We start from the raw sequence: 23,188 nt of genomic DNA on the forward strand, positions 1-23,188 counted from the left end.
ACCCACCATACTACACTAACTACCCACCACCATACTACACTAACTACCCACCATACTACACTAACTACCCACCATACTACACTAACTACCCACCATACTACACTAACTACCCACCATACTACAATAACTGACTTTCTCTCCCCCTCCCGGGGCCAGTAACACGACTGTCACGAGGGAGTCTCACTCACCTTCGTGTCTGGCTGGCCTGCATCAGTCCGGAGGAGGAGGAGGAGAAGACAGCGGCGGCTCACATTGCTTCTCTCCCCCGCGCTCTAGCTGCCATATTCAGTGTCCGGCACAGTGCACTGTGATTGGGAGTTATGGGGGTCATGTGCGGAGACGGGACTTCAGGAGTGATCGAGGATAGGCCAGCTCTACAACTTACATGACCCCCATACGCCCAACAGGGCGCCGGACACTGAACATGGCGGCCGGAGCCCAGGGACACAGGAATTTAAAATTAGGAGGAGACACATACTGGCGCCCCACTAAATGTTGCGCCCGGGGCCATGACACCCCCTGCACCCCCCGCGCTACGCCACTGGGCGTGATGACCAACCTGTCACCATAACCTGCCTACCCCCCTACAAACTGTGCTTCTAGGGTGACCTAGAATTTACATTGAGATTTTGTCCTACTTACGCTTTTTTATTTCTAGGACAGGAGATGAAAGGGAATCCCAAAAGGGTCACAATCAGCAATAAAAACCTGACAACGGTTCTTACACTTATGTTTTAGGGTTGGATGTTCTACATTTAAACTCTCCAATTGTTATTACTGGGGGTTGTTAGCATCTACCATTTAAAGTGGAGTTCCACCCAAAAGTGGAACTTCCGCTCATTTGTCTCCTCTCCCCCTCCGGTGCCACAATTGGCACCTTTCTGGGGGAGGGGGGACAAGATACCCGTCTTTGACAGGTATCCTGTACCCACCTCCGGGAGTCCGGGCCACGGCCCATGACATCACCACGGGGCACCCTCCTCCTCCCTCCTCCTCTCCCTGTCGCCGGGCCAGTAGGAGAGAGGAGCAGGGCCTTGCGCATGTGCAGTAGGGTTCCCGGCGTGAAGCCGTAAGGCTACATTGCCGGGTACCCTTACCCGCAATGGTGGCGGCATGCACCCGACAGCTAATGGAAACATCACCTGCGGTGCCGACATCGCTGGACTCCAGGACAGGTATGTGTCCTATTGTTAAAAGCCAGCAGCTACAGTATGTGTAGTTTCTGGCTTTTATTTTTTTTTTTTTGGGCGGAACACCTCTTTAAGATCTAGAAAAAAATGTTCACCTTTAAACCTCTAACTCTTTTGTCTTTACAGGAGAAGAAGTTGTCCCTATCAGAGTGAATTGCCTTTTAAACCAGTCCATCCTTCTGTCACCATCTGTGGATTCATCACATTCTGTACAACATGTCTACTGGAACTTCCAAACCTACATAATGGCATCTTATATAAATAATCAGCTTACTGTAATTCAGGATAAATTTGAAGGAAGGCTGGAGATCGTGGACAATGGAAGATCACTGAGGATTGGAGAGCTGAGACTGGAGGACAGTGGAATGTATGCTGGAACTATAACTTTTACTGACAAAAGTAAAGATCAGAAAACCTACAATCTCACTGTGTATGGTATGTCTGTGCATGCTTTCCATTAACTTAACCCCATGTTTACCAAAGTCTTTAGGCCCTCTCAGCATGATCAGTGTCAATCAAATGATCTCCTGCTTGTTCACATATCTGTGATAATATAACAAGGGCAGAATTCAGCCGCCTGCTTTTTTTTCATAAGCCGAGGGTTACAGAGTTTCAGCAAGTCTACTGACAGTGATCATTGGTTAGTATCATCGATAAGATTCAATATCATGAGCACAATAATCTCAGATTGTATTAGTGCACCACCCTGCCAAGTTTGTCAGATATCAGCAGCTAATAGCAGATGTACTATACACTTATAACTCTGATTAAAAGAAGTTTCTGCAGATCAGATCACATCCACAAATCCACACTGTAATAGACCAATAGTAGGCCTGAGTTCCAGAACCTAGCTATAATCGAGCTGCTCTGGGGTGTCTTTACAACTTCATGAATTGATTCTATCTGGAGGCTAGAAACCTAAAATGACAATATTGCACCATTTAACCGGTTCCGGACCAGCCGCTTCAGAACCGATCAGTCTCCAGGCCCAGGCCAATTATTTCAGGCCTTGACCTGGTGATCGGTTCTGGCGAATGAAATCCTCCCCTGCCTGTGTAAGTGTAAACACAGGCAGGGGAAGTGATGTCATCTCTCCTCGTGGAACTCTTTTCCATTCCAGTGAGAGAAGAGAAGACATCTCAGAGTAAATTGCACCAACACTGCACTGACACAGTACACATAGGCACACTTGTCACCCCCTGATCACCCCCCCCCAGTTAACCCCTTCACTCCCTGTCACCCAGTGCAGTGTTCATATTTTTTTTGATCACTGTACTGGTGTAATTTGTGACAATAATCAGTGTTAGGGTACTTAGTGGTAGGCCCAGATAGGTCTAGAGACCCCCCTAAACAAGGTTTAACCCCTTGATCACCCCCTGTCACCAGTGATCACCGTAGTAGTGTCACGGGTGACGCTGGTTAGTGTCTGAATGGATCAATATCTGATCTGATCAGATCTATACTAGCGCCCCCAGTAATTTAGGGTTTCCAAAAACGCAGCGTTAACGGGATCAGCCCAGATACCTGCTAGCACCTGCGTTTAGCCCCTTCGCCCAGCCCAGCCCACCCAAGTACAGTATCAATCGATCACTGTCCCTTTCAAAACACAAAATACATAATTGCAGCATTCGCAGAGTCAGGCCTAATCCCTACGAACGCTAATGCCCTGTACACACGATAGGATTTTACGACGGAAAATGTTTCGATGGGAGCTTGTTGTCGGAAATTCCGACCGTGTTGGCTCCATCGGACATTTTCCATCGGAATTTCCGTCACACAAAATTTGAGATCTGGATCTCAAATTTTCCGACAACAAAATCTGTTGTCGTAAATTGCGATCGTGTGTACACAATTCCGACGCACAAAGTTCCATGCATGCTCGGAATCAAACAGAAGAGCCGCACTGGCTATTGAACTTCACTTTTCTCGGCTCGTCGTACGTGTTGTATGTCACCGCGTTCTTGACGTTCGGAATTTCCGACAAGATTTGTTGACAGTGTGTATGCAAGACAAGTTTGAGCCAACATCAGTTAGAAAAAAAACATGGATTTTGTTGTCGGAATGTGCGACTATGTGTACGTGGCATAACAGTTTTTTTGGTAGCGTTTGAAGCAGTTGCTGACAGTCAGGTGGTCTTTTTTCCTTTGAGTCTCACTAGTGTACCAGTAAATTTAGAGGCCAAAATGTCCAATCGAAGGTACACTAGTGAAGGGGCCTACACGTTTCTGAGCCTGACAGATGAGAATGAAGAGGCAGTCACCCATCTGTCCGATTCTGGCTCAGAATATGAACCAGTAAACAGCAGAGGCACCCTGACAGATAGCTCTGACGACGGAGTAGTGGTCCCTGCCAAGGTCAGGCATACCCGACCCCGTTCTTCTGCTGTTGTTGAGGTGCAAGACCCGCAGGGCTCTCGTATAGCGCAGAGAGCCACTACTAGTGCCGCTCATCCTTCTGGTGAACTGGCAAGCACCAGAGGCCTAGTACATCCTGGTCGTCCATCCAGCACTGCAGTAACACTTGGTGACGTAGGGAGTCCAATAAGTGCAGTTCAAGCTGGTGAGGTGGCTAGCACAAGTAGTGTTCCGCAGCCACCAAGAAGAAGACAAACACAGGCCCGTCGAGTCCATGGTGACCTTCCTGCTGCATTTGCCAATCCGAATTGGGAGCCCACCACTTCTGCAGCACCCGTACTTCCCCCATTCACTGGCCAACCCGGAATTCAGGTGGATACAGTTGATTTTACGTCACTTGATTTTTATTCGCTGTTTATAGATCTATAGTGGACCAAAGCAATTTGTATGCTCGTCAATTCATCTCCGCTAATCCCCAGTTGACCCTTACCTGAGTTTGGAAACCTATTACAGTTTCTGAATTTAAGACCTTCCTGGGCCTATCCTTCCTCATGGGCATAACCAAAAAGAGTGAGTTGCGGACATATTGGTCCACTGACCCAATTCACCATATCCCGTGTTCGCTGCCTCCATGATCAGGACACGATACGAGCAGATCTTGCGGTTCATGCATTTCAATGACAATGAACTCTGTCATCCTCGGGGTGACCCTGGATACGATTGGCTCCACAAAATTCGTCCCTTCGTAAACCACTTCAACCAGCAGTTTGCAGCCTTGTTTACTCCCGATCAAGTTGTCTGCATTGATGAGTCCCTAATTAAGTTTTTTGCCGCTTGTCTATCAAACAGTATTTTCCCAGCAAGCGTTCCAGATATGGGGTCAAGATGTATAAGCTCTGTGACAGGACAACAGGCTATACATATAGTTTTATGGTTTACGAGGGAAGAGATAGTCACGTGGAGCCAGAGAACTGACCAGACTACATAGGGAGTGCTGGTAAGATTGTGTGGGACATGGTGTCACCCTTTTTCGGAAAGGGGTACCACTTGTACGTGGACAATTATTACACAAGCGTGCCACTTTTTAGTCACCTTTTTGATTGTGGAATTGGCACATGTGGCACCGTGCGATCTAATCGCCGGGGCTTCCCGCAACGGCTTGTAGAGTCCCGACTTAGACAGGGGAGAGAGCCTGCTTGAAATGTAATAATTTGTTAGCAGTGAAGTGGAGGGATTCACAGAATGTTTTCATTCTATCCTCCCTTCATGCAGATGCGACAGTCCAAATTCCTACAGTGACTGGTGTTGTGGAGAAACCCCTCTGTGTCCACGAATACAACCTTAACATGGGAGGGGTGGACCTCAATGACCAGTTTTTGGCGCCGTACCTAATTGCCTGTAAGGCCAGACGCTGGTATAAAAAATTGTCTGTATATTTATTCCAATTGGCTCTGCTGAATGCTTTTGTGCTATACAAAAGCTTCAAGACGAACTGGATCCTTCCTAAAATTCCAGGAAGAGATCGTCACAGCCCTTCTGTTTCCAGACGGTGCTATGGCCCACCTTCCCAATGCAAATGCAGTAAGCCGGCTGCATGAGAGGAATTTTCCATATGTCCTCCCTGGTACACCCGCTTTTATTGTCCCTCCTGTTTAAAGAGTAGATAGATATACTTTATTATCATTGTATACATACAACAAAATTTTTGGTGTATGTATACATATGTAGCGCCCTGCTCCTGATGGGCAGGTGCTATCTACGTAAATTTAAGTTGTCTGAAGCTGTAGTTTAGCTCAGACTAATTATGGTAAATTTCCTGGCATTTGTACCAGTTCAGCTGGGTTGTGTCAATTTCCACTTGGCCGTGGGTGTCGCTGTGGCCACCGTTAAATGTTGGAAATGCAACAGGCTGGATGTATTGGGTACCCCTTTTACTCAGAAATAACCCGGTTGGAGTGGTTCACTCACCGTGCATTCTGGGTAAGGGTACTTAAGGTATAGGTGCCATTTGGTCGGGGTTCATTGTTCCCGACCTGGAGGCCCTCCTGGCCCAGGGTGTACCGTGGCAGCTCTGCTGTCTCGGGGCCGGCTGGCCCGAGGCTTTGTTACTACAGAAGTAGGCCCAGGAGTCCTGGGGCCTACTGATCCAGAGGTTGGTCCTGTGCTGTCTTGCCTGCGGGGAGAAACCGATCGATTGGAGGAGACCAGGGGAGGACTTCTCTAGAGGTGACCGAGCCAAGTATGCTGGTATCTCAGGAGGAGCCTGGAAACCCAAACGGTGGATGCAACTTGGATAATCTACTCGCCCGGTCGGCTGAAAGAATCTGGTACTGTGCAGCTAAACTTAAATTCTAATCAAAGTTCGGTTACACCATCCTGTGGCAGAGGATTCTGTACGATCGCAAAGATATTCTGTTTTTTTTATCAAGTCTGTGGCAGAGACTGTGTTCAAGCATTGCACCCGACTGCTAGGCCAGTGAGAGAGGCCTATCCGGTGATTGCTGTATCCAGTTGAGGAGACCGTTAGTCTTCTGGATAAGTAGAAATACCGTGACTCGCAATCTAAGGTACCCGGATCTCCCTTAATCCTCCATCCCTGTTCTTTTGGATTCAAAGAATAAAAGAATTGCAACGAAAGAAACTAAGTGTTTGGTGCAGACATCATTTAATACTCTTTTTTTTCCCTTCTCACCATTGTGACGGACACAAGGTAACGGTAAGCCCAATCAAAACCAGCAGCTCCTTAGGGGGTAAGTGCTACACATACAATGTATTTTTGTTATATTCCTGTCCTGACCAACCTGGTCTCTGCATCGGTGACTGTTTCAAATGCTACTACACACTAGTGGAGTATTAGCATAGGGTATAGCACTGCACATTCCTAGGGCACACTTACACAGGGTCTCGAAAGATGAGATGGCCAGAACAGTAAGACATACCATATCTGCAAAGCAAATACAATAAAACATATAAAAAAAAAATTTCAGTTCTAAAATACAGGAACAATAGAGAGAGAACAATAGAGCAGACAATAGAGAGTGAACATAAGAGAGAGAACAATAGCGAGAGAAGAAAAGTAAAACCACAACTATTGTTTTTTGTTTTTTTTGTGTTTTTTTAATTTTTTTGCACTTTTATATAAACTGGAAATGTTCCAGGCTCTCTCAAAATGTGATGGCCATCTCATCTTTCAAGACCCTGTGTAAGTGTGCCCTAGGAATGTGTAGTGCTGTACCCTACTCTTATACTCCCCTAGTGTGTAGTAGCGTTTGAAACAGTCAACGATGCAGAGACCAGGTTGGTCAGGACAGGAATATAACAAAAATACATTTTATGTCAAACTTTTACCCTCAAAAATCTCCATAGGCGACGTTTAAAAAATTCTACAGATTGCATATTTTGCGGTACAGAGGAGGTCTAGGGCTAGAATTATTGCACTCGCTCTACCGGTCGCGGCGATACCTCACATGTGTGGTTTGACCACCGTTTTCGTACGCGGCCGCTACTCGAGTATGCGTTCGCTTCTGCGCGCGAGCTCGTCGGGACGGGGGGTTTTTTAAATTTTTTTTATTTTTATTATTTATTTTACAATATTTTATTTATTTTTACACTGTTTTTTAAAAAAAAATGTGTCACTTTTATTCCTATTACAAGGAATGTAAACATCCCTTGTAATAGAAAAAAGCATGACAGGACCTTTTAAATATGAGATCTGGGGTCAAAAAGACTTCAGATCTCATATTTACACTAAAATGCAATTAATAAAAAAAAAAGAAAAAGTAATTTAAAAAAATGACATTTGAAAAAATGTGCCTTTAAGAGGCGTGGACGGAAGTGACGTTTTGACGTTGCTTCTGCCCAGCAGTGTCATGGAGACGAGTGGGCGCCATCTTAGCCTCACTCTGTCTCCAGACACAGGACGGAGACAGATGCGATCGCCTCTCCCGCCACCGATAAAAGTGATCTCGCGGCGAATCGGCAAGAAGGGACCACTTTTATCTGAAAGCCGGCCGCCGCACAAAAACGGGGATACGGTTTGAACGGGGAACGATATCCCCGTTCAAAGTTTGGACGTACATCGTCATGCGGCGGTCGGTAAGTGGTTAAACAGGAAGGACAATAAAAGCGGGTGTACCAGGGAAGACATATAGAAAATGCCTCTCATGCAAATACAATGTTTTATTGTATTTGCTTTGCAGGTTTGGTATGTCTTACTGTTATACTGTAATGTTACTTTTTTATTGTTAACCAATATTTGCTTAGCAGGTATGCCTTTCAGCTGCAGCATGGGTTTATTTATTCTGACTGCAAACAGCATTTGCTCCCACGATACATAACGCCGTGACTCCAGCGCTGTAGGAGGTGATTTCACCACCACAGTTAAAAAAAAGAGCATTTATGCAGAAGCATGGGGGCAGAGGTGGAGGAGCGTTTTGCTCCTAACATTAGGAGCGGATTGCCCCCATGCTTCGGCATATATTTTTTAGGCACAGATTGCGTTAAAAATGTTTTATTTTTACTATGTTTTATTGTATTTGCTTTGCAGGTATGATATGTCTTACTGTTAAACTGTAATGTTACTTTGTTTTATTGTTAACCATCATTTGCTTAGCAGGTACGCCATTCAGCTGCAGCACTGATTTATTTATCTTGACAGCAACAGCGTTTGCTCTCACGATATGTAAATCAGTGACTCCATCGCTGTAGGAGGTGATTTCACCACCACAGTTTAAAAAAAAAAAGGTGCATGTATGCCCATCATTAGAAGTGGGTGGATGAAGGGTATTCTAATGGTGGGCATACCCACCAATCAATCTCTTTTTTTTGTTCAGCCCACAGGCTGCATGAAAAAAAGAACATTACAATATATGCCCAACAAGGACCAGCAACATACTAGTATGTTGCTGGAATTTGAGTCTTTATACCAGAATGATGTCTGCAGGTTTAGGTATCATCTTGGTATCATTCTTTTCAGCCAGCGGTCGGCTTTCATGTAAAAGCAATCCTACCGGCTAATTAGCCTCTAGACTGCTTTTACAAGCAGTGGGAGGGAACACCCCCCCATCCCACCGTCTTTTTTTATGGTTTTCTTGGGCTCTCCTGTCCCAACAGGGAACCTGAGAATGCAGCTGGTGGTTCCGCCAGCTGACCATAGAGCTGATCGGAGACCAGAATGGCTCCAATCATCTCAATGGCCTAAGAAACCGGAAGCTATGAGCATTTCATGACTTAGGTTTCGCCGGATCTAAACAGCGCCATAGGGAAAGCATTTTATCACACCAATCTTGGTGTGGTCAGATGCTTTGAGGGCAGAGGAGAGATCTAGGGTCTAATAGACCCCATTTTTTTCAAAAAAGAGTACCTGTCACTACCTATTGCTATCATAGGGGATATGTACATTCCCTGAGATAACAATAAAAATTATTTAAAAAAATAAAATGAAAGGAACAGTTTAAAAATAAAATAAAAAAAAAAAAAGCACCCCTGTCCCCCCATGCTCACGCGCAAAAGCGAACGCAAGCATCGGTCTGGTGTCATATGTAAACAGCAATTGCACCATGCATGTGAGGTATCACCGTGAAGGTCAGATTGAGGGCAGTAATTTTAGCAGTGGAAAGTACACACCCCAAGCTATTTGCTGATAGGCATGTTGAGTCCATGGAATATTTTATATTTTGCCACAAGTTTCGGGAAAAATACAAACTTTTTTTTTTTTATGTGGAATTACACCCCAAAATACATTCTGCTGCTTCTCTGGAGCCTAGCCGTGTACAGGACCCCAAAAACCAATTATCGCCTTAACTTTTGCGCAAACCAATAAATATACGCTTATTGACATTTTTTTTTACCAAAGACATGTGGCTGAATACATTTTGGCCTACATGTAAGACTAAAATTTAGTTTATTGGATTTTTTTATAACAGAAAGTAGAAAATATCATTTTTTTACAAATTTTACAGTCTTTTTCCATTTATATCGCAAAAAATAAAAATCGCAGAGGCAATCAAATACCATTAAAAGAAATCTCTTTTTGTGCAATGTTGTACCCAAAGGACATAAATTTCATTTGGGTACAACATTGCATGACCGCGCAATTACCAGTTAAAGCAGCGCAGTGCCAAATTGTAAAAAGTGCTCTGGTCATTGAGCAGCCAAATCTTCCGGGGCTGGTGTTAAAGTGGTTAAAGTGTTACTAAACACTGAAATGTTAAAAGCACATACCATTTTTTCTATGTGGCATTTGTATTATAGTCTAAGTTTAGGTCATTTTTTTAATCAGCACAAGAAATAGAAAGAGAAGTGTCCTTTGTGCTGTTGGCTACTCTCTTCGTTTAACTCTTCCTCTCTTTGCTCCTCCCTCCCCATATCTCCACAGTGGTAATCATCCAGTGCTGTGGGGCCTAATATGAGCTTCTGGGCCTGTCAGTGCCAACTATACCTGCCCTTTCTGCCCCCTTCTCCATACACAAAAGCTGCCCTAAAGCTTCCTTCAATGAAAAGCACTCTATGAAAGGAAGAGGTGGACCTTTCATTCATCTGCCCTCCTCCATTCATAGAGCGCTTTTCATTGCTGGAAGCTGTAGGGCAGCATCTGTGAATGGAAGAGGCAGAAAGGGTGGGCACAGTAGGCATTCTTGACAAGGTCCAGTAGCTTGTGTTAAAAGGAGCAGCACTGGAAGATTACTGCTGTGGGTTGGGAGAGGAGAGAGGACTGAAGATTTAAATGAAGATTTAAATGAAGAGAGCAATCACCAGCACAAACGATACTTCTCATTCAATGTAAGTATTGTCCCTTGTGCTGATTTAAAAAAAAAAATAGTAGGCTTTAAGCCTGTGGTTGCGTTGCAATCCATCTTGAAAAAGGACAAAAGAAGCACTTTCCCCGGTTCCTTCTTAACAGTGGCTCCATTGCCTTGTCGGATCCCATGGATTCACCTCTGCATGTTCACTCTCATCTAGGACTGTAGACGAGTATGTGTGTTCACACATTCTGTAGTATGAGAAGCCTACAGTGGGAAGCCATTCCCCTGCTGCTCTGTCCCCCTCCTCCATTAGCTTAATGAACAGCAGCATGACCCTGTGCTGTCTAAGTGACTAGTGACTTGCTGATGTGCTCAATGCATACACTTCCCTACCCAGAAGTTTGGACTACTGCACTTAAAGCCGGCAGTAATCATCACTTGAAAAAGTAAGTTTGTCAAAAATAATGGAATTATTCAGTCCCGGAAGTTTTTACCCCCTTCCTGACCAGAGCGTTTTTTGCGATTCGGCACTGCGTCGCTTTAACTGACAATTGCGCGGTCGTGCAAAGTGGCTCCCAAACAGAATTGACGTCCTTTTTTTCCCACAAGTAAAGCTTTCTTTTGGTGGTATTTGATCGCCTCTGCGATTTTAATTTTTTGCGCTATAAACAAAATAAGAGCGACAATTTTGAAAAAAACGCATTACTTTTTACATTTTGCTATAATAAATATCCCCCAAAAATATATTAAAAAAACATTTTTTTCCTCAGTTTAGGCCGATCGGATTCTTCTACATATTTTTGGGTAAAAAAAATTGCAATAAGCCTTTATTGATTGGTTTGCGCAAAAGTTATAGCGTTTACTAAATAGGGGATAGTTTTATGGCATTTTTATTAATATTTTTTTTTTTTACTAGTAATGGCGGCAAATAGCGATTTTTATTGTGACTGCGACGTTATGGCGGACATGTCGGACATTTTTATAACATTTTTGGGACCATTGTCATTTATACAGTGCGATTAAAAATGCACTGATTACTGTGTAAATGACACTGGCAGTGAAGGGGTTAACCACTAGGGGGCGGGGAGGGGTTAAGTGTGTCCTAGGGGAGTGATTACTAACTGTAGGGGGATGGGCTAGCAGTGTCATTACTCTGATCACAGCTACCTATGACAGGGAGCTGTGATCAGTGACACTTGTCACTAGGCATAACGGGGAGATGCTGTTTACATCAGCATCTCCCCGTTCGTCCTCTCCATGAGGCGATCGCGGATATCCCCGCGGCGATCGAGTCCGCGGGACCCGCGACACGACTCACGGAGCTCCCGGGCGGCGCCCACGCAATGGCACGGCGGGGAATTCAAATGGATGTACCTGTAAGTTCATTTGCCCAGCCGTGCCATGCTGCCGACGTACATCGGTGTGCGCTGGTCGGGAACTGGTTAAGGGGTGTAATTATAACGGGGAACTGGAGAAGGTGCAGAGAAGGGCAACCAAACTGATAAGAGGCATGGAGGAGCTCAACTATGAGGAAAAGATTAGAGGAACTGAGTTCTGCAAATAAATAAGTGGTCCATATAGTGAACTTGGTGTTGAGTTATTCACTTTAAAGTCATCACAGAGGACAAGGGGGCACTCTATATGTCTAGAGGAAAAGAGATTCAATCTCCAAATACGGAAAGGTTTCTTCACAGTAAAAGCTGTGAACATGTGGAAGAGGCTCTCTCAATAGCTGGTTCTGGCCAGCTCAGTAGATTTAAAAAAAGGCCTGGGTTCTTTCCTAAATGTACATAATATAACTTGATACTGACATTTATAGGTAAAGTTGATCCATGGAATATCCAATTGCCTCTCAGTGGATCAGGAAGGAATTTTTTCCTGTGCTGTAGCAAATAGTTTAATACTTTGCTGGGGTTTTTCGTCTTCCTCTAGATCTGTGGGTATAGGATTGTGTATATGGGATTGTATGATTTTTATTTTTTTTTATCTTTAATTGGTTGACCTAGATGGACTTGTGTCTTTTTTTCAACCTGAAAAACAATGTAACTATATAAAAAAGAAAAGTTGCATAGGAAATCACCCAGTAAAAGTGCATGTACATTTATTCTGTGCAAATGGGGCAAAAATAGATGTTGTTCAGGTATTTTATGGACACATATTTTTTATTTAATTCAAATGGGAATAGAAATTTGACAATTGGTTATATTTATTTGCAAACTTTCTCTAGGATTTTCTAGAATTGTTACACTGTCTCTCTTGTTACAAAGTTGGATGTATTCCTTCAGCTACATCTCTAGTGGCTATGATGTGGTATTTTACTACTGTCTACTGCCAATAATAAAAGAACATTTGTTCAGAAAAGGAAATAGCCTAAGGAACATTTGTATTTGCCTAATTCATACAGAACACGTTTACATGCAAATTTGCTGGATAAATAGTTCTGTAAATGTTTTATAACTAGACCACTAAATGTAAAGAGGAGCTCTACAGCACAATACTGTGTCTGTAGTGACATAGAGATTTGTGGGAGGAGTCACTAAGCACAGCTGGGGGCACCAGAGATCGACACTTCCAGGAGTGTCGGTTTCTGCAGAGACTTTAGTTGGTGGTTTTTCTATACTGGATCGAGGTCCAGCGAATGAACAGCAGTGGAGGTAAGTTTCTTCTTCTGTAGGTACATTCTTTATGCTGCAACTGATGTATGCAACAGAGTCGCTATATGGGAAAATGCCCTCATGTGTAACTGACAGCTAGATGTACATACATGCTATTTTTGGTGCCCTCTCCTTTGTGTAAGCAGGTTTAAAATTATTTAACCACTTCCCGCCCGCCCTATAGCGGATTGACGTCCGGGAAGTGGTTCTGTTATCCTGACTGAACGTCATATGACGTCCAGCAGGATAACATGCTGCAGCGCGCCCCCGGGGGCGCGCATCACGGCGATCGGTGGAGCAGTGTGTCAGTCTGACACACCGCTACACTAATCTTGGTAAAAAGCCTCCGGCGGAGGCTCTTTACCACGTGATCAGCCGTGTCCAATCACAGCTGATCACGCTGTCAATAGGAAGAGCCGTTGATCGGCTCTTCCTCACTCGCGTCTGACAGACGCAAGTAGAGGAGAGCCGATCGGCGGCTCTCCTGGCAGGGGGGGTCTGCGATGATTGTTTATCAGCGCAGCCCCCCCGCAGATCACCACACTGGACCACCAGGGATCGCCACTAGGACCAACAGGGAAGGGACAACATGTGGATGGCCAGGTATGTACCCCATGGCCATCCACATGTGCCCAGTGTGCCAAATCTGTGCCAATCAGTGCCCACAAATGGGCACTGATTGGCACAATTATGTTGCAGTGATGCCCAGCAATGCCACCCTTAGGGGCATCACTGCAAACAAGTAATGCCATCAGTGCCACCCATCAGTGTCCATTCATGCCACCTGTCAGTGCCCATCCGTGCCCATCAGTGCCCATCTATCAGTGCCCATCCGTGCCCATCTGTGCCAACTATCAGTGCCACCCATAAGTAACCATCAATGCCACCTACGAGTGCCCATCAATGCCACCTATGAGTGCCCATCAGTGCCGCCTATAAGTGCCCATCCGTGCCACCTATGAGTGCCCATCATTGCCGCATACCAGTGCCACCTATCAGTGCCCATCAGTGCCCATCCGTGCCGCCTATCAGTGCCCATCATCAGTGCCCGTCAGTGCCACCTCATCAGTGCCACCTCATCGGTGCCCATCAGTGCCGCCGTATCAGTGCCCGTCAGTGCAGCCATATCAGTGCCCGTCATTGAAGAAGAAAACGTACTTATTTACAAAAAGTTTTAACAGAAACAAAGAAAAACTTGTTGTTTTTCAAAATTTTCGGTCTTTTTTTATTTGTTGCGCAAAAAATAAAAACCGCAAAGGTGATCAAATACCACCAAAAGAAAGCTCTATTTGTGGGAACAAAATGATAAAAAATTTGTTTGGGTACAGTGTAGCATGACCGCGCAATTGTCATTCAAATTGCGACAGCGCTGAAAGCTGAAAATTGGTCTGGGCGGGAAGGTGTCTAAGTGCCTGGTATTGAAGTGGTTAAAAAACTCCTGGGATGCAACAGATGCTTTCCTTGCACTGCTACATGTAAGCTAATCAGTCAGTGGGAGATAGAGGAGTAGAAGGTTGGCAACACTATAATTTGTACTTTCTCACAACCATCTGCTGAGGCATGCTTTTAAATTTAAGGAGCCAAGTGCTTTCCCGTCTTTTTACTCATCGCTCTTTTTTGCACTTTTGCAAACACTGTTTTTTTGCTACCTACCAGATACCAGATTATTAAACATCTTATCCAGTGAGAGTCCAACAAAACCTAAAAAAATTAAAAAAGTAGAGAGATAAGGGTCAGGGTATGAATTATTTTTATTTTTTTGGGAGGGGGGGGTGGCCTTAAGTTTTTTTTGTTTTTTGTTTTTTTTTAATTTTTGCTGCAGGATTAATTTAACAAACACATCTTTTTTATACAACAGTAAAACATACAACTTTATTTCTATCATTCTTTTTTGAACACACCAACATACATCTAACATAAGTGTGTTCTTCCCTATAGACTATGTTCCTGTTCCAACCATAGAAGGTGCAGAGATGAAGAAAGATGGTGAATGGTGTAATGTAACTCTTCATTGTTCCACCTCAACAAACACATCAGCACTGTCCTATATCTGGAACTACAAACACGGGAATTCTTCTTCTACAATTCTGCATAATAAGACTGGAGACACAATAAAAATGTCACTGCAGCCTGAGTCCTGGGATATGGAGATTATGTGTATAGTACAGAATCCTGTTGACCGGAAGAATGTCTCTGTGCAGAAGATCTGCCGAGATTATGATGGAAATAAAACAGCAGCAGGTAGAAGACCATTCAGGATTTTTAAAGGATAATTACAGTGTCATTCAAAATTTTAGGACCACCCATAAGGTTGCCTCCTGTCCCCTTTTTTACTGCTTTTTTTTTAATTTACGCATTTGTGTAATTTCCACATTTATATATGTTTTTTTGTAAATGTTTTCATGTTATCAATATACTACAAAATACACTTAGGGCTTAATTTTTTTTGGTAAATGACTTCACTATGCTTTGTACCAGAAGCATCATTTCAGTGTAGTTATAAACTTGAAGAATGAATGTGCACTATTCCAAGAGGAGCCTGAGCAGCTTAAGGTTCACACGTATTCGATGCGGGAACCCTGCGCATCGCACCCGACTTGCACAGCAATTCACACTGCCATATGCGAACTGCGGGGAGTGTCATTACATTGTTAAATAACACCCCCATCTCAGCTTGCAAATCACACTGTGAACTGACAGTTCGAACATGAATCGGATCGCATGGGTGTGCGGACCAAAAAAAGGGTCCTGTGCGAGTTTGGTCCGAATGCGATGCTATATCAGCCATACTATCTGTATTGCTAAAAATGCATCGCACAGACATCGCCTGTGAATTTCACTGCAATGCAAATGCGAATCATCTCATGCGCTTGTGTGAACCGGCACTAAAACTGCTTTAGTTTCCAGACTGTAGAAAATTATTTGTTTATGAATATAATAAAGTGAATGCAATGTCAAAAATCTTCTTTTTAGCTTTAGATAGCTTCTTTTAGCTTTAGATAGGTAAGGGTTAAAAGGGCTCTGATGTAGTTTTTTTGTGCCTTTGTGTTGAGATTTCAATTAATATTCTGCACAGGAGATATAACCGGAAATGAGGGGGAATATCTCCACAGTTTATAGAATTGAAATATCATAGAGTTGTCTCTCATTGGAAGACCTTTCTCACCTGAAAACTACATTTTTTTTTTTTTTTTTTTTCTCTCACTTTCTCTCTTGGTGACAGTTGGGACATGGACAGCAATAAAAATGTGATACACTTTCCCACTTATCCCAAACTAAAAAAAAAAATGTCTTTACATACACTTTAATGAAAACTTGGCTGTGTTTCACCATGCTCATTAAGCCATGCCTGCTTTTCATAGCAGTGGTTTCAGTGGGCCTTGTGCTTAAGTTTTTTTTTTACCCAGACCATAGCTGTAAATAGGGGTCGACCGATTATCGGGGCGGCTGATATTCACTTTTTTTGAAGAATCGGTAACAAACTTACCAATGTTACGGATATTGCTTCAAGTGGTTGTACCTGCTGGCATCACCCTGGTACCATTCTTTAGAGCAGATGGTCTGCTTTCAAGTAATAACAACCGATGTGGATAAGTAGCCGCTCGGCCATTATCACAAGTAGTGGGAGGGGACAACCCCGCCATCTTCCGCCACTCAGCCTGGGTCTCCTGTCCCACCGGGAGGCCCAGCCGACCAACCGGCACGTCCACCAGCTGGCCAGAGCCAATTGTTTTCTTTGTGTCTCAGATCTAATAACCCGGGAACTATGTCATGACATCATTTCCAGATTACAGGCATCCTAAAGACGCCAGTTTTAAAAAATATAAAGTATTCAAAAAGCAGATCTTGGCATTTTGAATATTTTTAAGTGCAGAGGAGGGGTTTGGGCTCTTATAAACCCCAGATCCCTCCATAAAGCGTACCTGTCACTGCCTATTACTGTCACAAGGGATGTTTTCCTTGTGACAGCAATAAAAGTGATAAAAAAAATGTAAAAGGACAGTGTAAAAGAAAAAACTTTGAATCTACAGAATATCGGCATCCTATATCGGCTATCGGCCTTAAAGGCAGACGAAAAATCTGTATTGTATCGGCCCTGAAAAAACGATAATCGGTCGACCCCTAGCTGTAAGGGTTTCAAGCAACTTGCAAATGAGCAAATTAGACCCCCTACCGCTCTTACAAAGTCTCACTTCCTTTTTAATAATGTGTTCTGTAACCCAGAGGACAAAGTAGATGTAGACCCATGGGCATTCGACAATGTGCCTAGCAAGGAGATTGCTGATTTGACAGACAGCATTTTTCTCCTTCTCCAAGCACATGCATGAGACAAGCTACTCATGAGGAATGTGGAGAGAGGGCGTATATTAGCTCAAATGTTCCAGGCAAGCGGACAAGTGCTTGAAGATGGAAAAAAGGGCCATTTGTAAAAGCAGCCATGTCCTTCCTAGGTGCATGTTTGGACAGCTGTGGGGGGAGGGGGCACCCAGTCTGGTCTCCCAGCTAGCCTTAGACAGCACCTAGGATGATGGGACAAAGTACTACATGTACATGTTTTGAAGTAAGACATCTATTTGAAACATGATTACTGTTCCCTTATGCCTGGCCTATGTATGGTGATCACGGTGCTTATATTAGCTTTGATCTCCTAACAACCAGGAGAAACAGATGATAATGTAAGAATGGAGATGGGGGAAATGTATTGCATGGTACAGGTAACTAACCCAAGCAATAGGTTGCTTTCTTGATATCTCAACCAGGCAATGCACTAACTAAACCATACTTTGCACAACCTGGGATAAGTAGTTAAAAGCAGCAATATGTGCAGTTTACCCCTTTGCTAAGCAAGAAATATTACAAAGGCAGTGTCCAAACCGCATAATTTGCAGCAATTAATATTCTTCCTTGCATGGACTCCACCAACCATTTCTGTTTCTCCATAGGCACCTGAGAGCTGCTGTAAATGACCTGCTGCAAAGGGCTTGTATGAGCTGGAGAGTGTGAAGAAGAGGGTGGGGGGGACTTCTGCTTATCAGAGATACAATATTACATTTACTGATTTGCATTGAGGCCCTGCACATACGGTATTCACCAGGAATCACTTATGGGGAGGAAGGCAAGATAATTTTTTACCTGGGTATTTTTTATACAATATGTTAAAGCTATATATACTGTGCACTTTCAGAAAACCCAGTCTCCCTCTTCATGCCTGACCCTTTGACCAAAGCTGCTGGGGCTCCAGGTAGTACTAATCTATTATATAATAAAAAGCTGGAACGATTTTCTTAGCAATTTAGCAGCCTTCTTATATTAAACATTTTGTTCTATACTTCTTTTTTTGTATTTATTGCAGCTATACGAGGCAGAAATCATTATGTACTCTCTCTGGTAGTTCTGGTAGTTCTGGGAGCAGTATGGTACCTCGTTAAAATTAAGAAGAAACAAAGGAAAGGTATATTTATTTGTTCTCCTGAAACTTTGATTTAAATGATAATGTTACCAGTAAAGGGCCAAATACAAGCATACAGTTGTTTGATAGCTTTGGCATTTCAAAATGAAAACTGCTGCATTATTTAGGTCAAGCCCCTTTGTTGCAAACCTATTCATTAACATTACTGTAAAATATATATATTTGCGCTTATCCCAAAAAAGTGTTTATATATATATATATATATATATATATATATATATATATATATATATATATATATATATATATATATATAGTGAAGGTGCTGCTTCTTATGATAGCTTGAATACTTTAGCTAATGTGTGTAAGAAAAATATAAGCGCGCAATCCAATAGTCAATTGCTAATAATGTGAATACAAAGATTCAGAAACAATAAGTATCCATCTAAAAACTGAAACTGAAACATAAAAAATAAATTGAATGACCAAATGAAAGTCCAACAAGTGCTCCAAAAAATGGTAAAATAAAGTGTTCACTTGGTGCTCTTCTTTCATACAAAATCAGTGCCGCTTACCAGAACAGTTGGATCTCAATTTATAGAGATCAATTGCACTCATGCAAGTGTCAGCCAACACAGATAATCCTCTTCCCAGACTCCTCCAAACACTGCTCCTCTCCAATGTGACAGGGCTGTTAAGATGAAGGATCTCTTGTGGATGTGGATCATTTGTCTCCGGGTTGTCTCAGGTACATAGGATAATGGAAGGAAGAGGCTTCATGGTGTAGTACTTCAAACGCATATTTATTAAAAAATATGTAGCACTTACATTGAAGAAAACAGTGAAAATCACAGTGGTAATACAGCCGTGGATCTTTCCAACAGGCTGATACGTGGTGACGTCAAGGAATGCTTCTCGAACGTGTAGACCTCAAGGAATCTTGCTCCTTAACATTACTGTATCTACCATGCCCTGCCAGAGTGTTGGAAAGATGAGCGAGACATGGCCCAAAGCCACATATTCCCATGTTGCAAGGGACTCTTCAGTTCATCAATCCCTTCAAGAAGTTTCAGATTGTTCATCAATCAATATTAAAGTAATTTAGTAAATACTGCTTTAAATAATAGTACTGATAATAATTATATTCTTGTGTAGTGCTCACTCACAAAGGGACTGCTGAGAATATACCCAGGTCCTCCTTGCCAGTCATACAAGCACAGTCACACACACACCGACAATTAAGGCTTAGTCCAAGGGATGTCTTTTTAGGATTTATTGCTAATGAACCTTAACAGGAGAGGGGTTTAGGGTCTCAGGATAAACCAAAATGATCATTAACAACGGTAGGAGGACACACTTCTCTTTAATATTCCAAAAGCAGCTTTTTCAAAGGTAGCAAGGAATAGCCAGTATATCTGGGACCCTATCGCAGCAGTCCATAAAGCAACCTCTGGTACTTAGTTCCCTTCTGGCACTTGCAAAACTAATAGTTCCCAGCAAGGTCTTTACTCACAATGTCCCAGAAGCTGTCTGCCCCATCCAAGCATCCACAGGTTGAACCTTGGTGAGGAAGATAACAAGCAACTTCTCCAGACCCAGGACTTCAGTGCAGTACCCTCCAGCAAATGTGATGCTCCAAAAATCTTCTCTGGGCCCTCAGCCCAGCAGCTGCTGCGGCTTAGACTGCAGCTTCTTGTCTCTCTGGCTATCTACCATGGGCAGCATAGCACCCGCCCCCCCACACACACCCCCCCCAGGAGACTGGAACCCTCCGTTTAGGGAACAGAACAATCTGCTCAGGCTTCCTACACATTTATCACCTCCCCAGCCACCTTCTGGGTGCCTCCATCAAGGAATTGGCTGGGGCTTGATAAATAATCAACTGATCATTTGAATCCCCCAGCCCTGTGCTCTTGAAACTTCTTTCAGAGGCAGGTGGGAGTAATCATAGGACCCTGAACAGACTTGCGCTATCAATCACTGCCCCATTCACTAAAAGGGAGCCAAAAACTGAATTTACTTAACAACCTAACCAGAAGAGGGTGCTATATCTGCAAATAGTGTTGACGCTTCCTCTTGGCAGCTGCCATTATGGTTGTGGCAATGCTGAATTTTTAGTAAATGCACAGCAATTAGTTCACCGGTTACTATTCTATACTATACTATACTTACTGGCTCTCCAACAGAGTTTGGGGTGGGCGAGTGTCTAGGCACTCCTGGGAATGCAAAATTTAAGATTGCCCATCTCTGCATCCACCACTCACTCAAGGAATGTCCCCAAGTTCCAAAAGAGGGAAATCATAATAACAGGAAGCTCATTGGTTCATTGGTAGAAAGAATGTATTGCCCCAGTATGGCAGCACCAATGTTAAACAGGTAGAGAAAAAAGGCTGTAGAAATATACTGATATTGATATTGGTATTGAGCACCTGAAATACAGCCTCATAACTGTATAGGAGACATCTACAAGTACTGCTGCCTCTGAATGTTAGTCTCAAGAGATCAGGAGTGAAATTTGGTGATTTTACTACTATTTTGCCTAGTGTTCCTCTTGCTGGAGGCTCTGACATGAAAAAGAAAAGCCTGCTTCTATCAGGGTGGTCAAATCTACACAGAGACACAGCACAGAATAAGACATAGTAAGTCAGTAATGGAGAAAAGAAAATCTGCAAGGAGGCCACAGCCAATACTGGTGACTGATCCTTTGCCTTCTGTCTGCCTTTCTTTGAGCACAACATTCAGAGTTCAGTTCCTCCTAAATAATCTCACTTTGCAAAATTGGAAGTATGAAGCTACAGGTACTGCAGCCTAGGCACATGTGTCAGAAAATGCTTTTGAGTATAGTTCCACTTTACTGACTGTAGACAACCTATGTTTTCCATCAAAACTAAATAAAACTTGCTATACAAATCTTACAAAAAATACTTTCTAACCCTGACTTTATAATGAGTGATTTATTTCTTATATTTTTTGTAGATCTTACAAGAACTAATCCAGAAGACATTACTTATACAGAAGTTCGACTGACACGACAAAATGAGTCTAAGCAGGTCAGTTTCTTAAGACACTTTGGGATACAACACTATTCTATTCAAATCTAAAAGCTGAGTAATGGATCTAGAACAAGCATGCAAGTGAAGTCAGAACTCCTAAATTGCATGCTTATTCTGGGTCAGTAACTCAGAATGTATTGAAGACACTGGATCAGCATCATCCTGTATTCCCTCAGTACAGATTTCCTTTAAATGGAATCAGATACCAACCCTAGTTGAGAAGCGTCCAGCAGTACATCAATTCTAGTCAAAAGTCATGCAATTTATTTACAACACTTTTGCTTTGATGAACATTTGTGATCCTCAAGGGCATATTCTGGGGTGGTTGGGGTTCAGGCTAACCATATAATTTCAATTATTAATTATACCTCTCTTTGGAATCTATCTTCATGTGATTGCAAACCTATTTTTTAGCCGTGCTTCATATAAAGTCCCACCCAAATAAAAAAAAAAACCCTCGCTAACCATATAAGGAGTTTTCATTTTTTTCATGTACTATTTTTTGTGTCTGTAAATTGCGGGCATGACCTAGAAGTTCTGGGTTTTCTCCAGCAATATCAGAATGTGTGGCTAAATGCTTCCCTACCATGTTACAAGTTTACCTTTGAGCGTGGATAATGTCCACTCAAACCTGTGCTTGCCCATGTAGGGGAAAGGAACATGTTTTTGTTTTAAAGTGGACCCCCCACCACACACACACATACCAATGCAAAGGTATTCCAAGAAAACAAAATCTGGAGTTAAATATTGGTTTTATTTAAATTTGGATTTTTGGGGTGAAGGTCCACTTAAAAAATAAACCCCTGGCCAGTTGCATGTGCTCACCTTTTCATCACCCCCAATGCTCCAATCATCATAGAGAGTAAGGATAAACAAAATTGAGAGTTTTTAATTCACAGATATTTTGGTGAAAGTCAGATTTTGGAAAAATGCATTGCCATAAATAATGAAAGTGAAATAAAGTTGAAATAAAGTTGATATTCATAGATTCTTAAAGTGTATTTTCCATCTTTGCAACCAAATTTGAGAAACCTCCACCATATGTTTATATGCTCCCATTCACACAGCGTACCTAAAAATAATAAAAAATTATTCAGGGACAACCACAAAGCACCAGTTGTCCTCCATACCCCGAAGTACCGAGGATTTATTACAATCTTTGTAAGCACCAGTTGGCTTCCAAACCCAGAAGTACCAATTAGTTTGTTAACTCCTGGCAAGCACCAGCTGTTCAGTGTTGGAAGTACCAGTTGGCAGCTGAGGAGAACAGTAGGAGACAAGAAAAGTTGAATAGATACTGTTGGAGATGAGGGTAATAAAGTGAACCTTTTTTCTTTGACCTGCATGGACAAATAATAGCTTTGCTTTCAAGTAGAACTATAGGCAAAACATTTTTTTTTATTTCAGCTAGAGAAAGTGAGGGTATAACCACTGTCAGATTTTTTTTGTCCCATTGTGGAGATTTCTCTTGGACTTCCTGTCCCATAGCCTAACAGGAAGTGAAAGTAAATCCCTGCATAATAAAGTGATATTAAAGGTTCCTTTTTTTTAAATAAAATAATAAACATATCATACTTACCCTGATCCTCAACTTCTGGGGTCCCCAGCAAACGCTCCTGGCTCCTCCTCTTCGGCTAGTGCCCCCATAGGAAGCCAATTCCTATGGGGGCACTTACAGAGGCTTGCTACTGGGCCGCTTTGTCTGTGTCCATTGACACAGACCAGGCAGCTTGGCCCTGCCCTCCGCTCCTCTTCACAGCATTTGATTGACAGCAGCGGGAGCC

The 23,188-nt window shown here is 42.9% G+C and overlaps 1 protein-coding gene across 1 annotated transcript in view; it reads left to right on the top strand.

The window, feature by feature from the left end:
• Nucleotides 1-1,291: 1,291 nt before the first annotated feature.
• LOC141116614 (SLAM family member 9-like) overlaps nucleotides 1,292-23,188 on the top strand; it is a gene marked incomplete at its 5' end in the record, with an annotated part of 44,381 nt that continues 22,484 nt past the window's right edge. The window contains 4 exons of the mRNA XM_073609007.1: nucleotides 1,292-1,625; nucleotides 14,880-15,200; nucleotides 18,295-18,393; nucleotides 21,328-21,401. Coding sequence (XP_073465108.1) covers nucleotides 1,292-1,625; nucleotides 14,880-15,200; nucleotides 18,295-18,393; nucleotides 21,328-21,401 — 828 coding nt within the window. The remainder of the gene's footprint in view (nucleotides 1,626-14,879; nucleotides 15,201-18,294; nucleotides 18,394-21,327; nucleotides 21,402-23,188) is intronic.

Source organism: Aquarana catesbeiana, linkage group LG13 (assembly GCF_042186555.1).
Source record: "Aquarana catesbeiana isolate 2022-GZ linkage group LG13, ASM4218655v1, whole genome shotgun sequence".
NCBI lineage: Eukaryota > Metazoa > Chordata > Amphibia > Anura > Ranidae > Aquarana > Aquarana catesbeiana.